The 16,380-nt window shown below is 54.5% G+C and overlaps 1 protein-coding gene across 4 annotated transcripts in view; it reads right to left on the reverse strand.

The window, feature by feature from the left end:
- Positions 1-1,769: 1,769 nt before the first annotated feature.
- ABCC8 (ATP binding cassette subfamily C member 8) overlaps positions 1,770-16,380 on the reverse strand; it is a 74,458-nt gene continuing 59,847 nt past the window's right edge. For all 4 annotated transcript variants that reach the window (XM_068554587.1, XM_068554586.1, XM_068554585.1 and 1 more), the window contains exons 24-39: positions 15,424-15,523; positions 14,956-15,197; positions 14,690-14,856; positions 13,519-13,588; positions 12,866-13,023; positions 11,071-11,163; positions 7,063-7,165; positions 6,407-6,520; positions 5,936-6,056; positions 5,655-5,785; positions 4,719-4,797; positions 4,404-4,512; positions 3,889-3,992; positions 2,983-3,116; positions 2,455-2,517; positions 1,770-1,907 (exon numbers count right to left, since the gene is read on the reverse strand). In XM_068554587.1, the coding sequence (XP_068410688.1) occupies positions 1,770-1,907; positions 2,455-2,517; positions 2,983-3,116; positions 3,889-3,992; positions 4,404-4,512; positions 4,719-4,797; positions 5,655-5,785; positions 5,936-6,056; positions 6,407-6,520; positions 7,063-7,165; positions 11,071-11,163; positions 12,866-13,023; positions 13,519-13,588; positions 14,690-14,856; positions 14,956-15,197; positions 15,424-15,523 (1,926 nt within the window). The remainder of the gene's footprint in view (positions 1,908-2,454; positions 2,518-2,982; positions 3,117-3,888; positions 3,993-4,403; positions 4,513-4,718; positions 4,798-5,654; positions 5,786-5,935; positions 6,057-6,406; positions 6,521-7,062; positions 7,166-11,070; positions 11,164-12,865; positions 13,024-13,518; positions 13,589-14,689; positions 14,857-14,955; positions 15,198-15,423; positions 15,524-16,380) is intronic.

Raw genomic sequence — 16,380 nt, forward strand, 5'->3', positions numbered from 1 at the left:
GAAAGGTTAGGACTTGCCTCACAGTGTGGCCCTGAGGCCTCGCTTGCCTGGAAAGTGAGCCCCCCACCAAAAGTGCTCAGCCTCCTGCTCTGCTCCATCTTGCACCTCCTCATACTCATCTCCCCCAAACACTGCACTTGTCAGGTCCCTTTCGCATTCCAAAACCTTCTCCACTTCCCTTTTGTGCATAGGCATGTCCCAGACTCCTTGTCCTGGCATTCAAGGCTCTCTGATCTTATTCCCCCTCCCTGTCTTGGGCCCTTTTCTCTAGCTCTCTGCTTATCTAATTCCCACCCTTCCCATGCCCAACTTAAATCCTGCCTCCCCCAGGCAGCCTGCCAGGCCTCACAGAGCTCTCCCTTCCCAAGCTCCTCTGGCTCCTGCAATAGCCAGAAGGGTCTGTGCTGGACCCCTCTCCAATGACTGGTGGATTTTCTTTACACTGTATGACTCTGACCCCCTTGCACACAACAAGGATGAAGGCCCAAGACTCCTAGGTCTGCACCCCAAGGGCCTGGTACAGCCAGTAACTGAAGGCAACATGTAAATAATAATAAAATGATAGGTAAACAAGCACCTTCCTTTCTTGGTGGGACAGGTATACACTCGTGTCTCATGATGCACATGGAGTCTGAAGACAGCTGTTTTTTAGTCTCCCCAGTGTCTGGGCCCCAGTATGTCCCAGTCACTACCTGGCTGACTTGTGGCATATGTACTGTGCTTTCTCTCTGAAGGGCCACCCTTCTCCCACTTCTGAATGTCCCTATGTGTGGGATGGACATGGGGACATGTGATTCAGGCCCCTCTCTTTTTCAGAGGGGTAGGATGTAAGCTGGAGGTGCTAGTGGCCATCTGTCATGGGGGAGGGAGAGGAAGATGGAATTCATCACCCCTGATGTCAAACACCTGGATCTAGCCGTGCTTGAAGTAGTATACCTCCTGGTCTTCTCAGTCATATGGGATAATAAATTCCACTGTTTAAGCCACTTTGAGTTGGGTTCCTGTCATTTGCAATGGAAATAATGCTAATCCGGGGTACCTGGGGACCCACAATTTTAATCCAAGAATTAAACTGAGAAGGAAAAGGGACCAAGCTATATGCAGATCTGCTACCTTATCTGATGAGATAATCACAAAAATACTATAACTCTGTTATGGACTGAATTGCATTCCCCCCAAAATTCATATATTGGAGCCCCTGCAATGTGATAGGGCCAGTGAAGAGGTAATTTAGTTTAAATGAGGTCATAGGAGTGCAGCCTCATCCAATATGTCTAGTATCCTAATAAGGAGAGAGAGAGATAAAAGGGGTGTGCACACAGAGGAAAGGCTGTGTGAGGACGCAGCTAGAAGGTGGCTGTCTGGAACCGAGGAGAGAGGCCTCAGGAGAAACCAAGCCTGCGACACTTTGATCTTGGATTTCCAGCCTCCAGCACTGTCAGCAATAAATTTCTGCTGTTTAAGCCACCCAGGCTATGGTATTTTGTTACAGCAGCCGAATACAACCTAGCAGACTAAGACAGCCCTCGTGTCACAGATGAGGAAACATGCTTTTGCCCACACTCACAGAGCTTCCTCAGGTCTGCCTGATGCTAAAGTCAGACTGCTTCCATGGGACCCACGGTCCTCCCCAGTCCCTGCCCACCAGACCCACGGCCTCTGGTAGGAAATAACCAGTCTCTTTATTTACAAGTGATTTTACAGTTAGAGAACCCGGGCGGGAGGTGGGGGCAGGGTGGGGCATGGGATGGCACTTGGGCTCTGGTAGGTCACTTGTCTGCACGGACAAAAGAGGCAAAGACGCTGTCCTTCTGGCTGAGCAGCTTCTCTGGCTTGTCGAACTCAAGGATGGCGCCGCGCTTCAGGACGATCACCAGGTCTGCACTCAGGATGGTGTGCACGCGGTGCTGGGCGGGGCAGGAGGGGCTGTCAGGGTTGGGGGGGGGCGGCCTGGGGCAGCTGAGGCATCCCTCCTGCAGCTTGGAGGAGGAGGCATGTGGCCAGAATGTCTTATCTCTGTGGTGACTGCCCTTGCCCGGTGTGGCTGTAACTCCAAACCCTCCATCTGCTAATGCCACCCTCTCCCTCACCAGGTCTCAGCTCTGCCCCACCTCCAGGCTTCAAGACTCAGAGATTCTCCCAACGCCCCCATCTCCCATTTGCTCTGGAGAAGTAACCCTAGCCTAGCTCACAGGGCCTTGGGACAGGAGCGGACCTTGGAACCTGGAGAAAGAGGGGAGGTCTGAGGGAAGTGCAGGCACAAACCCTCCTACATCCCAAATCCTGCAATCCAGGCTCCCTGCAAGCCCTCCAGACTCCTTGCCCTGCACTGCCACAGGGTCCTCTCTTGATTACCAGGCGCAGGTGAGCCCAGAGGCTGCCCACTGATGACAGCCTCAGGAGGCCAGCCATCTCCCTGGGTGTCCCCCCTGCACCCCATCATGGGCCCCTTACCGCGATGGTGACCACAGTGCGGTCTGCGAAGGCCGTCATCACCACCTTCTGGAGGATGTTTTCCTGCCAGGTCAGAGCAGCAGCTGTTGGCTCACCTGCCCAGTGGGTGGGGTCTGGCCTGGCTTCTGGCACAGCTCCCATCTGACCCCCAACCCTAGCCCCACCCCTTCCCTCTGGCTCTAGTCCCCATAGGACCAACCAGGTTCCCAGTGTTCAGGGGCTGGGTTCCGCCTGTTGGGAGCTCAGCTGTGTGCATGTGTGTGTGCTGTGAGTGTGTCTGGGTGTGCTGGGTTGTGGGGATGGGTGTGAAATTTGTGGGTCCGTGTGCAGCTTGTGTGTATGTGTGTTATATTCCAGCCTTAAGACTACCTGGAATCAGGGTCCCCCAGCCCTTCGCCTTTTCTGCTCCATATGACTCTTGATGTTAAAGGCAACTTGAGTTTCAGGACTACTTTGTGCAACCTTCTCCCTAACACCCCCGAAAACCCTCTCCAAGACCCCCACCCCATGGGTGTGCCCAGCACCGACCGTGGCCATGTCGATGGAAGCCGTGGCTTCATCCATGATGAAGATGCTGGTCTTCCTCACAAAGGCCCGGGCCAAGCAGAACAGCTGCCTCTGGCCCTGGCTGAAGTTTTCCCCGCCTTCCGTGATGATGGCATCTGAAAACAGCCCCAGGAAGGGGGCGCAGGGCTGAGTTAATTCTGCGTTGTGAGTTTAGTGGATGGAGTGGCTTGGGGTTTCAGGAAATGTGTGTACAGGGGTAAATATGTAGGTGTGTGTCATGAGTACAGGTGTGCACAGTGTGGCTGCACCTTACACAACGCAGATGCCGTCTGCTGCAGTTACAAAGAGAAGAGTGCTCCCTGGAGTTACGCACGGCTGTGGCCCTGGCATCAGCACAGAGCGTGTCCGTCCTGCATGTGTATGGGCCTTGGTGGGGTGATTTTCTGAAGCCAAGGCTTGGCCGGCCCCCACTGTCCCAGGCGTTTCAACAGATACACCAAAGGTTCTGCTGACCCCCGGGGTGGGGACACAGTCTTCCCAGTAGCCTTGATGAGTGACCTGTGCCTGTGATTTCCAGTCAGTCCTCTCCTCCCTCCGGGCAGAACTGGGCAGGCAGGTGGATGTGGAGGGCAGGGCCGAATATACCACCATGGCACTGGGGACTTGCAAGCTCTGTCTCCTTACTGTCTCCCCTGTGCCCTGTAGGAGAGGCCAGATCCTGACTGGCCAGTTGTGTGACCTGGGACAAATCACTTGACATCTCTGAGCTCCTGTATAGTGAGAAGTAGAACTTAATGGTCTCTGGGATCCTGCCAGACCCCAGACTCTAAACTCTGGGCAAAGCTAAGACACGGGTGTGAGTTGTCCCTTCCCAGCCCTTACAGGCGTCCTTTAGTACCCGGCCTGTGCTCAGCCAGGAGTAGTTACCGAGGCCTCCTGGCAGCGCCTTCACCACCAGCTTCAACTGGGCTATCTCCAGGGCCTCCCACAGTGTGCTGTCAGAGCACTTCTTCTCCGGGTCCAGGTTAAATCTGGAGGGTGACACACAAAGCCCTTAGAGAGGGGAGCAGGGGCCTGGCTCTATTCCCAGGGGACTCACAGAGGGTGAGGCTGGTGAAGGGAGCAGTGAGTGGGAACTGATTGACTTGGGGGCCTGGCTGGGAGGGGGCAGCAAGGTGCTGGCAGTGGGTGGAGGAAAGCATCCCAGGCTTGAGGGTTGGGGGACCCCTACCAGTGCCTAGGCCTAACGGAAAAGAGAAAGGCATGAGGGTGCAGCTTTAAAGAACCCGCGCCAGCCCTTCATGCCCAGAGCTAGAGCAGGGCTGCTTGCCCAGGGAGGCTCCTGGCCTCGTCCACCCCTTCCTCTCTATGCCCCAGATCTGGAGGAGCGGAGCCGGGCCTGGGTCTGGGGTGGGCCTGGTGGCAGGGGTCAGGGGGCTCACCGGATGGTGCCGCTGAAGAGGACGGGTTCCTGCAGGATGATGGAGAGGCGCGAGCGCAGGGTGTGCAGCGGCAGTTTGGCAATGTCGATGCCATCGATGATGATGCGCCCTGCATGCAGACAGTGTCACAGGTGGGGCACCAAGGAGCGGGGAGACGGTGGCGCTGGGGACAGGGTCTGCCTGGAACATGGGTCCCAACGAGGATGCGGGGGAAGGCAGTGATGGCTGGGCCTCCTGTGACGTCTGACCATACCCAGGACTGAGGTCCCATCTCGTGGTTGTGGGTACATGAGGGGTGCCCGTCATACAGCTCACCTTCGAACATGTCCACCATGCGGAAGAAGGCAAGAGAGAAGGAGGACTTCCCACTGCCTGTGCGGCCGCAGATCCCAATCTGGAAAGAGAGGAGCAGGTACGCTGTGGGCACCTGGGGTGTCTGGGAGCCTCTAGTGCTGGGCTGTGCAGGCGTGGGAAGCCCCAGCATCTCTTCTCGTCCTGGTGTTCTGACCAGCATCTCTTTAGCCAGGGCTGGACCCAGGTTTGGGCTTGTTTCCTGCAGTGGATCCAGAGGGGGCTCCTACTTGTGTGGCTGGGTGTGGTGCATGACTGCAGGGGAGCCAGGGCCACTGGTGTGTCTCTATGTGCCTGGGTGTGGCGGGAGGGCACAGGGGTGGCTGAGCGTTGTGTGCAGGATGTACCGCACCTTAAACTGGAGTCACCTCTCACCCCATCGCATCCGATACAGTGACAGAGGTGGTGATATAGAAGGATAAGAGAGGCAGGGACAGAGGTACATCTAAAGGTCAGAGATAGTGAGACAGACAGCCACAGACGATGACAAAGTGAGAGAGACAGAGACAAAGAGACAGGAGGAGAGGGGCAGCGTCGGAGCAGAGGGGGAGAGAGGGGGGAGTCAGTCAGAGTTGGATCAGAGTGCAGACAGGAGCTCCCTCCCCAGGACAGGGCCTCACTCTCTGCCCCAGGACCCTGCTCTGAAGCTCGGGGTACAGTGCCCTGGGAGAGACCCTGACCATTTGTGGGGGGCCCTGACAAAGCCCCTCTGAGTCAGAGGAGTCTGGGGGGAGTCTGTCCATCTCCTTGGTGGGTGAGTGAGGGCAGCAGGAGGAGAAGGGGAGAGGCCCGGGGCTGGGAGACTGGGGGTCTGAATGGGTGTGAGGCCTGGAGGGCCCTGAGGGCAAGGAGGTGACTCTGTGAGGCTGTCCAGCCCTCTGCCCTCCCCGCCCCCCTGACCTTCTGTCCTGGGGAGATGAGGGCATTGACGTGCTTCAGCGCTGGCTTCAGGGAGCTGTCATAGCGCACACTCAGGTTCTGGATCTGGATTTTCCCTTGGTCTGGCCAGTTCTTCGGGATCAGCGATGGTGCTGGGGGCCAGGCTGGGGGTCAGCTGCCAGGTGTGGGCCACAGCTGGTATCCAGGCATGCCCCCCTACCCCCAGGCTCCTCGTGTCCCCCGCAACCCAAACACACATCCACGCTGGGCCCTTTCCCCAGAAGTCCTCCCGCGCCCCTCACCCAGCAGCCCCTCGTAGCGCTCCGCTTCAGTTTTCAGGAGCCCGTGGATGCGTTTCACGGCCCCCATCTGGAGCTCCATGTCCGCCAGGTTCCTCACCATCCAATTGAGGTAGTTGGACACCTGTGGGGAGCAAGCCGTTCACAGCCAGTGATCACTTGGTCCTGCCCCTGGCCACCAGGATGGTTCTTCTTACAGTTGAGGATGCCTTTTGCTGCCCACCGCTGACTGTCCAGGGGGCCCTCCATGGGGGTTACAGTGAGTGTGGACCCTCACCCACCCCCATCTGGGGCCCAGGCCTGGGTGAAGGGGCAGGGACCTGCAGTAAGCCCTCCTGCCCACATGGTCCCTCTGGCATCAGACTCGCTATAGCGTGGGGTAAGGCCTGGGAGCGTCTCAGTCAGGGAAGGTGCCCTGAGCTTCCCCAGGGGCTGGTGTCTGACTCCTCCCCTGCCCCACCTGCTGCCACTCACCATTAAGGCGTAGGTAAGGCCCAGGCCCACCAGGCCGGCAGAGAGCTCCCTGTGCAGGGAGTTGGAGATGGAGGTCACGGCCGCGATGAGGACCACACATGCACCAATGTACTCCTGCAGAGGCAGTGGAGTTGGCCTGGACCCTCAGGGGTTGAAGCCACAGCACCCCTACCCCTCACTCCCTTCAGGGCAGAGAGCAGCTCAGCCAAGACTCAACCCCAGCCCCGCAACACATCATCAGACACACAGGAGGCTGTGAAGGCTGGAGCCCCAGTAGACAACGTGTGCACGTAGCTCTGCTCCCCCTGCCCCCAAGCCCAGCATGCATGCCTCACCAGCTGGCCCATACCTGTCATATGACCCACTTCAGACACACCTGTCACAGCTAAACACACAACTGTTCTCGCTCTTGGCACACACCTCAGACACACAAGCCTCCAGGCAGTGATATAAGGAAGAGAGGGCTCAGGTCAGACACGGGGAGGACCACCAGAGGTGGGAAAAGCAGGAGGGCTCGATGCCCACCCCGTATGCACACCGGGCCAGTATCCATCCTCTCTTCCCACCCTCCGGTCCCTGTTTGGCCCTTGCTCTGGCTGCACAGCCCTATCAGAACCCCCTGTCCCGAGGGTGCGGGGGGGCTGGGGGGCACTTGCCATGCGAACTTCGAGCCACCTGTTGGCGGCTGTGAGGAAGAGGGAGGCGATGTTGTTGGAGTCCGTGTATTCAAGGAGCTTCTGCTGGAACCGGGCCTCGTACCTGGAGGGAGGATGGGGAGGGTGAGGGGGAATAATCTTGGCCCACGTAGCCCTCGGGACTTTCCTCACCTGCAGAGGGGGCTACCTGGGCCTCAGCAGCCCCCAGACATGCCACCTCTGCCACCTTATGGATGCCATTCCTTCCTGGAACTCCTTCCCAGCTCCCTTCTGCTTATTCAAACCTGTCAAAGGTGCCACCTCCTTCAAACGCTTGTTTTCACCCCAAGACCTGTTCTCCTCTGCAGGGCTTCCCTGTTACAATAAAGCGCACCTCCACCCACCCAGGTGCTCAGGCTGGAAACCCAGGAATCATCGGGATTCACATCCAATCCCTCAGTCCTCTTATTTCTTTCTCCAAAATAGCCCTGGCCTCTGCCTGCCTCTGGCCTGCTTCCTGCCCACTGCAAACTCACCTGGACTATTGTATCAGCTTCCTGATAGGTCTACCTGCTATCTCCCTACAGTCTACCCTCCACACAGCAGCCAGCATAATCTTTCTAAGTCATAAATTGCATCCTATCTCTCCCCTGCTAAGAATATGAATGACTTTTAGGATAAAGAACCACCTCCTTGCCAGAAGCCTGTGTGAGCCAGCTCCTGCCAACCTCACCCACCTCCTTCCATGCCACAAATTCCCTTGCTCACTGTGTTGCAGACACAGAAATTACAGTAAAGTAATTTATTACTTTACTTGCCTTTTTTCAGTTTTGTGACAATGCCAAGTTCTACCCCACCCTAGGGCCTTTGAACATGCTGTTCCCTCTGCCTGGAATGCTTTCTCCTCTGCTCTTCCCAAGGCTGACTCCTCTCAACTTTAAGGCTTTACCTTAAGTGGCACCTCCTCAGAGTGGCCTTTCCTGGCCTATTTTTCTCCATCTCTGCAGCCTGTTTGTTTCATAACCTCTGCTCATATGTTAATTTCTCTAGCTGTTTATTGTCCATCTCCCTCACTAGACTGTAAACTCCATGAGGATGGAGACCATGTTTGTTTTGGTCACTAATGTATCCCCAGCACCTGGCACTGTCAATAAATATTTGTCGAATGAATGAAACTTCCCTGACCCTCTAAGATAGATGGGACCTCTCTGTACAAGGAACTCTGGAGGCTTCTTTCCTGCCCTCGTGCCCTCATCACGTTCTCCCTTGTGTTACTTTGTATGGATCTGCCTTTTGTCTCTGACAAGACTTGGGCTCCTGGTGTCGCTCTCCTTGGCCACACCTTCAGACTTTGCGCCAGGCCTAGAGGAGGGGGCAGGTGTACTTGTTTGATGGTGAATGAAAGAATGAATGAAAGCTGTCTCAGCATGGTCTCAGGTAAACAACTGAGGGGACTCAGAAGAACTCAAGATGGATCTCATGGGCATTTGCTTTTCACTCCCAGAAGCTGTTTGTTCTGCTTCGATTTTTTCTGGGTGGAGGGCCTGTGTCTGAATCATGTGTCTGAGGAGAGCAAAGCAAGTCTCTGAGTTGTGAGAGGGTGTGATCGCCCAGCCACAGGGTGGATGTGTGTGTGGGGGTGATGTGTCTGAGGGGAGTGTGAAGCCATCGGTCTGAGGGTTTGTGTGAGTAAGTGGGTGTTGAAGATGTGTATGTGTGAGTGCACGTGTGAGTGTCTGGGGAGTCTGAGGGGTGTGTGACTGGCCTGAGGGGTGGGTGTGCATGAGAGTGTGCGTGAGATGGGAGCTTCTGTGGTAGGTGTATGACAGTGTAAGGAATGTGGAAAGACCCCCAGTTTGGGGGCCATGTGGACCCAGGTTGGAGTCTGAGCATTATTACTTACAGGCTGTGTCTCAGGACCAAGGCTCAGTTTCCTCACCAGTAAAATGGGGATAGTAATAGTTCCTACATGGACTGAAACAACCATTCAGTGTTGGGCACCCTTGAAATTTTTCTTGGGAAAAAGCAGGGCCTCCAAAAAAACCCAGAAGGTCAGCCAGGTCTGGGTTCCAAGCCCAGCACCAGCTCTCACTGTCTGTGTGACCTTGGGCTGGTTACTCAGCCTCAGCTGTAGAGCGTGGCTTCTCCTACCTATGTCATGAGGCTCTTATGAGGATTAAATGCAATAACCCACACATATACCCGGCACATGGGAAGTGTACAACCAATAAATGCTAGGTAGCTCTCAGCAGGACAGACCTCTGGGCAAAAAGCCAATGGATTCAACACATTCAGGGATGATTTAAAAAGTCCTTCACTCAAATTTAAAACTCACTGACCATGTCAATGCAGGGTGTGGGAGGCCTCCCAGGCAGCAGTTTCTCTGGCTAACCGCTGGCTTGGTCTGAGGCTGGTTGCAGGATGCGGGCATACACTCAGATCCTACTGAAGGGTCTGGCCCACTCTAGGAAAGTCGCACTCTCTCTGCCCCAGGCCCTGCCCGAAGGCCTCCAGGATATCAATTCTAAGAGGAGCATCACCGAAACTTAGAGTAGAGGTTGGCCCAGGAGTGTTGAGGGGTCTGGAAGGTGAAGGAACTGGGGAGTTCAGGCTTGAGAAGAGGAGGAGGCTGGAAGGAAACCCTGGAGTCATGCCAGGCTCCAGGGAGCTTCTGTGGGGAAGACAGCACAGGCTTGCACGGTGGCAGGGGATGTCCAGGGAGCAGAGCCAAGGCCACAGCAGAGCTCTGCTCTGCTTTGCTTTACTCAGACAAGACCCAAAAGAGGACCTCCCATCAGCCCCAGATGCCCCAGAGAGTGAACTGGGGCTGCGGTGCTGCGCCAGGAGCCTGGGCACCTCTCCCAGGGCAGCAGCTGGACTTTGGGGGTTGAAGGGAGGAGATGCAGGCAGGCCTTCTCAGACCCTGTCGGCTGACCCTTGAGCCCTAGGGTTACTGGACACAAGGCTGGCGTCACATGGTTACTGTCATGCCCCGCACAGCTGTGCCATCCTAAAAATAACCTAGAATCACTCTCTGGGTGAGGCTTAGAGGCCAGAGCCCCAGTATCTGGGTCAGGGGTCTCTGGCCTGTCTATCTGGAGGAGAGATGCCCTAATACTTCAGACAGAGACTGAGGTGGGGAGCAACAGCCCCCTCCACTCCCAAGGCAGCCTCAGATGCTTCTGTCAAGCCCAACATCACAACTCAGAGTGGCAAGAGGATGGTGGGAGTCTTGGAGGAACTGAAACTGAAGTTTTGGGAGAGTTCCTCCAGCCTGGTGAACTCTTATCTCCTCTTTGAGTCCTAGCACTAATGACACCTCCTCAATGAAGCCTTCCATGACTGCCTCCCTTCTATGCTCCCAGAGCCTGTGTCCCCCTTTCTTTCAGAGTACTTGTCACATGGGTTTGTCCTGGCCTGCTCAAAGCCTGGACTGTAAATGCCTCCAGGGCAGGGGCTCATCTGACTCATTTTTGTCTTTTTAGTGCCTGGTATGGGGCTTGGTGAACACTCAGTAAATGTTTGTTGAATGAACAAGCAGGTTCAAATCTGTACTTTGTGGGACCTTACAGAGAGCCTCAATTTCCTTATCTGAGAACTGGGAATAATCAAGCTTTCCGTTTCAGATTGCAGTGCAGAATGAATGAGACTGGCATGTAAAGTACTCAGCAAAGTGTTTGGCTCACAGGAGAGTCTCAATGAAAGATGGCCTCAGGGCTGGCCCACACCATGTAAGGGCCTTTCCAGCATTGATTTGTGAGGAACTGTCCCAGCCTTTTCTCTTTTCATGTTTTACTTTAGTTCACAGAGGCCGTGGGCTTGGCTCTAGGCCTGAGATTCTCCTCTCTGGATCATGCCGCTAGAGCCCACTAGACCTGACACCTTGGGTGGACTGGCCTTGGGGCCTGATGAGGGGTCGGGAGACATGTGTCCTGGGCTTTCCTAAGCAGAGCCCTGAGAATTGAATCTCATGACCTGTGACCCTGGCTCCATCCCCACCCCCCTACCCCCCCAGGGTGAATCTGGTACCTGAAGGCCCGGATGGTGGTGAGACCTTCCACGGTTTCGGCAAAGTGCGAGAGCAGCGGGAGCTGGGTGGTGTCGTCCAGCTGCTGCAGGTCCCTGTGCGGGGGAGCAGAGCCAAATGGTTAAGAGGGCAGCTCAGGGCTCAGCCTGGGTCTGAATCCTAGCTCCACCTCCTACTACTGTGCGGGCAAATGGCTTCACCTCTCTAGGCCTCAGTTTCTCGCCTGTAAAGAGGGAAGACAAGGGTACCACCCCATCAAGCAGTCGTGAGGACTGGTTGAGCTCGTTAATGTAGATACTTAAGCAGAGCATGCTGAACGGTTACTGTTATCCTGGGCATCACCCACCTCACGTCTGCATCTATCCATTTGCTTTGCCGCACCGCATCACTCTGCAGCAGTGTTAGTTCCCTTTCACAGGCGAACAACTTGAACAGCGAGTCAAAGGAACAGAAAGACCAAACTCCACACTTTCAGTCCCCTCCCCGATAACCACCACAGGCTTTGGATTTAAAGAGCTCCTCGAGAGGGAAAGGCCAGTGGTTTCCATGGCAACAGAATGGTTCCTGCTCCCCACAGCTGCACCTTGACAAGTGTATTAGTGCCAAGGAGGTCAGCTTGGGAATGCAGGAAGCGGCCTTCCTGGACAAACTGTCCCCAGGGCCAGAGTGGGTGCCAGGGGAACAGGGTGGTTTCTCTGGCAGAAGAAATGAACCTTGTAGAACAGCTTGTACGGTGTTTAAAAAGCCACTGTGATTTTGTGAATATCAGTGCACTATGTTCCGTGTGGGTACCAGGGGATTCTGGATCATCCAGGCAAAAAGCCGTTTATACAAATCGTGATCCTTGTGGGCAAGGTAATTGTGGCCAAAATGTATCTAAATTTAATTATTATTATCATAGCCAATCAGTATTTTCACTCATTTCTAACAAACTCTGTGTACTTGAGAGAGGTACTTAACCTTTCTGACCACAACTCCTAGTAAGAAACACATTTTATATCACGAATCGGTACGCACACACCCCCATACATGACCAAAACAAAGGTTTCATCAAGCAAAGCTTACTGTTACTATGTGAATACAGTCTGATATTTTCTATTCTATTTCATTAAGAAAATTACTGGTTGTGATCTATGATATTGATTTCATGACCCACTGATAGGTTGTGATTGGCAGTTTGAGACACACTGGCCTAAAGATTCTTAAAAATTGTCCCTACAAATCTTTGAATCTATGAGCTTAACAGAGTCACTCCCAGAAAGAACTTCCAAGAGAACATTCTTAGAAAATTTTGAGTAGGAAAGAGTCAAGCGTGGCTCCAAGGCTCATGAAGGCGAATGTGATCAACGAGAAAGGCTGTGAGAGGCTCCCTCAAGTCAAGGCTTCCAGCCACGCTCTGGATCCACGTGGGCTGGGAGGTCTGGTTGCCATAAGACCCCTCACATCAGGTGCCCTCTGATTTTATGCATCAGCCATCAGCCTGTACACTGGAATCATACAATCCTCCTGGGAAGCACTTTGGCAAAATGAATGAAGGGCATAATCACGTGCCTACACCCTGACCTAGCAATCCCATTCCTGAGCATATCACCCAAGGAAATAGTTCAAATAGTAACTGCAGTGTGTGCGTGCTGACAGATGGTTATATTAGGATAGTGGAATATGAATATTTCAATTTTCCACTGTTTTGGGGGACACGACTCTACTACTTCTACGATGATGATTCTAATAACAGTGCTGAAGTGCCTACTGCAAAGAACTTCCCATCCCTCACCCCCTGGCAAGTGCTGCCATCACCTGGATGCCACCCGGAAGTACTTTTGGATGAAGTAGCACACGACAGCCAGGGGTAGGAGGGCCACGAGGAACACAGGTGTGACATAGGAGATGACGGCCAGAGCTGAGACACAGAGCAGGGTGGAGCGGCTCAGGCACTCCAGCGTGGACGGGATGTGCTGCAGGAGGGGAGGGTGAGAAAGGCAGGTGAGTTTTGGTATTTGATCACCTTCTGTGTGTTACCTGGCGCCATATTTTGCTCTCTTCCTTTATTACGGGTGCATGTCTTACCCCTGCAGCTACACTGTAGGCTCCCTGAGAACAGGAACTAGAACTTTGTTTTTCACCATCTAGTATGACGGCAAATAAAGAACACAGGCTAAATCAAAATGAATATTCTCCACAAAATCAGTCACCTTGGTTTAGAGTATGCTTGGAACCTTATTGTGAGCCAGAGTGGGCTTGGATGGAAGCCAAAGGGATATGGTTTCCTTCAGCCTTATTATGAGGGTCTCCCAGGGGAGGCCCCAGGTCCTGAGGCAGCATTATAATCAGATGGGGGCCACTGGGTTCCTACCCCAAGGCTCTGATCTGGGGAAGCCAGCACCAGGCAGGAAAAGCTCCTGGGGGCCTGGCCTCTCTGAACTGCGGAAATGCGTCGTGGTCCTGTGTACCTGGTCGATGGTGTTACAATCGGATGAGAACCTGTTCAGGATGCTTCCAAGGGGTGTGGTCTCGAAAAACCTAAGAGGTAACCAGAGGAGCAGTTACTCATTTGTTTACTGATTTCCTTCCTGTTTACTGAAGGAGGACAGTCATTTCTTTCGTTTCAATGTCTATGGGGTCATCCCCAGGTCTGCTTTCCCAGGGGCATTTGCCTTGCAGGTCTGTAGACATCTGGCCTGTGTCGCTGAGAATTTGTGCGGCCGCCCAAAGGGGTGGCTGGCCCCTCCCCAGCCTCTCTGACCCTACAGCCCATGTGTGACCACTGCCTCCGTTCTCAGCTTATCGCTCTGCCTGACTCACTCAGGACTCCCTCTGTGTCCTCCCGGGGTCACAGAATTCTCTCCAGAGGGACAACTCTCCCAGGGTGGGGAGGGGACAGGGCCCCGGGGCAGCTCGTCAGCCGGCTGACCCTGCAAGGCCACTCCGGCTGTCAGCACTCCAGCTGTGACCCAGAACTGGCACAACCCCAACAAGAGGATTTCAAAACCACAGATCTGGACAAATAGAGGGTAAGTAAACCCTCTGTGTCTGTGGGCCACAGAGTGCTCACAAGGCTGAAAAGTAAAAAGTGCAGATGGTGAGGTCTGGCATTGAGGAGGGGCCAGATAAGCTGTTTGCCTACTGTGTTTGTAAACCGAGTTAGCCAGCCAATTGGGCTGTGACAGCTTTAAACCTCTTTCACACCAAGCAGCCTTTGGGGTTTTTATCCATCCCATTACGGAGGATGAGAACAGCTTCCCTGTGTGTCCCTGGGGTCAGAACCTGCAGAATGGCTGCGGGTGGAGAGAGAGGCAGGGGAGGTGAGAGCTGAACCGTGGGTGGTACCTGCCTAGGGAGGGGAAACTAACATTTACGCAGAGCCTGCAGACACTCGCTGTGAAGGGCTGTGGTGACAGATGAGCTAACCATGTAAGATTCCTAGCACCATGTCTGGCTGAGTAAATGCCAGTTTCCCTCTGCTTTCTGCACCAAGGAGGGCACTTTTCTCACATCATCTCCTTGAGTGACCCCTAGAAGCCTGCGACAGAGATCGTATATCCCCATTTTATTGATGGGAGACCTGAGGCCCAGAGAACAATGACTTGCCCATAGCCCAGCAAAGCCAGGGGAGAGGCCTACCTCATGGGAGCCAGGATGATCTGGTTTAGTAGGCTGCAGTGCAACCTCTTGGCCACCTTCAGCCCTGTCCACTCCACTGTGATGGATGTGACAAGGCACAGCACGATGCCCAGGCTGCAGAGCACTGTGAACACCATGGCGTAGACAGTCTGGTCGAGGGAGCACTCCTGGGCCTGGCAGAGAATTAGGCAGGGTCCTGCAGCGGGGGGAGTCCATGCTCAGCCCTCCCCCCGCCCCAGCCCCGGCACTGGGGCTGCTGGCCACACCTGGCTGAGGGAGCAGTTCCTGGCCATGGGGTTCAGGCTCAGGGCGCTGTCAGTCCACTTGGCCAGCCAGTAGTCAATGGCCACCAAGACCATGTGCTTGAGCAGCTGGGAGAAGACGAGCAGTGAGAGAAGCAGGATGCCGGCCGAGGACAGGTACTTGGTGCAGGCCCGCCATGGGATCTTGGCGCGCTGGTGCAGCACTGACGACAGGTTGTCCTCCTCCTCACTCTCGGCCACCTCCTCTGCAGGCCGCAAGAACCCTCCCTGTGGCTTCACATTGCACACCCCTCTGAGGGGAACCAGGGGGTGTATCAGCCCCACTTACAGATGGGAAGACTGAGGCACACAGACGGGATGGGATTTCATCAGAGGCACACTATTGCCCCACTCCCAGAACCCCAAACCTTTGTCTCCTCATGGTTGATAAGACCTCAGGCCATGATTTCACTCCAGTCCCACTGTCTGTACCTTCCTCCTCTTCCTCATCCTGCAGGAGGCCATCTCTCGAGGACATGGCCCGGGGCAGGCCCTGGGGTGGCTCTGTGGCTTTTCGCTCCACAATGGTCTCCTGAAAGACAGATGGGTCTGGCCGATGTCCTTGGGGTGTGCAGAGGGGAAAAGGGAGGGTAGGGGGGCAACCACCCCCGGTGATGTCCAGTGTCAGTTTCCAAGTTGCCCCTGCATGGGGGACGGTCCAGATGGACACATGTTTGCCTGACAGAATTTATTCCTTCCCCTTCATCAGCTACTAGCACCCCAATATCCCTGTCAGAGACCACCTTTCCCCTATTCTTAGTCTCTGTGATTCAGGGGGCTGATCATTCTCCCTTGCTCATGGGGTGTGCACGTGACCCAGGACTGGTCAATCTTCACATTCCACATTCCTGACCACAGTGATTTGTTTGGGGTGGGCACATGACCAAATTGGACCAATAAGAGTCAGCCCTGGGACTTTTGCTAAACTATCATGAAAGAGGCACTTTCCTTCTGGCAGAGTTGTTGACCTGGGAGAATGGAAACCTGAGATTGCCAGTGGCCCTCATTGTTATATGAGAATGAAGCCAATGTGAGGTGAGTAGAGCCAAGGGATGGAGAGAAATAGATTCCTGATGATATTGCCTGACTACCTGGATCTAGCTCCACCTGAAGCTACGGCATCAACTTTCCAGTTTCTTGAGCCAATAAATCCTTAACTACCCACCCGTTTTTTCTTTGCTTAGCCAGTTTGCACTGGTTATCTGGAGCTTTGTAACTAAATGGTACCTGACTATCTCAGGATAAGGGGAAGTCATCCTCCCGACTCTGTCTTGGGTAGCTGGCACAGGTACTGGCTCTCTAGTAGGAGCAAGTTCATGCCCAGCTCCCACATCTGTCCTTTGTGTGTGTGTGTGGGAGGGGGGGCTTCCTGGGGCCAATGAGGGCAGG

Source organism: Eschrichtius robustus, chromosome 11, assembly GCF_028021215.1.
Source record: "Eschrichtius robustus isolate mEscRob2 chromosome 11, mEscRob2.pri, whole genome shotgun sequence".
In the NCBI taxonomy this organism is placed as follows: domain Eukaryota; kingdom Metazoa; phylum Chordata; class Mammalia; order Artiodactyla; family Eschrichtiidae; genus Eschrichtius; species Eschrichtius robustus.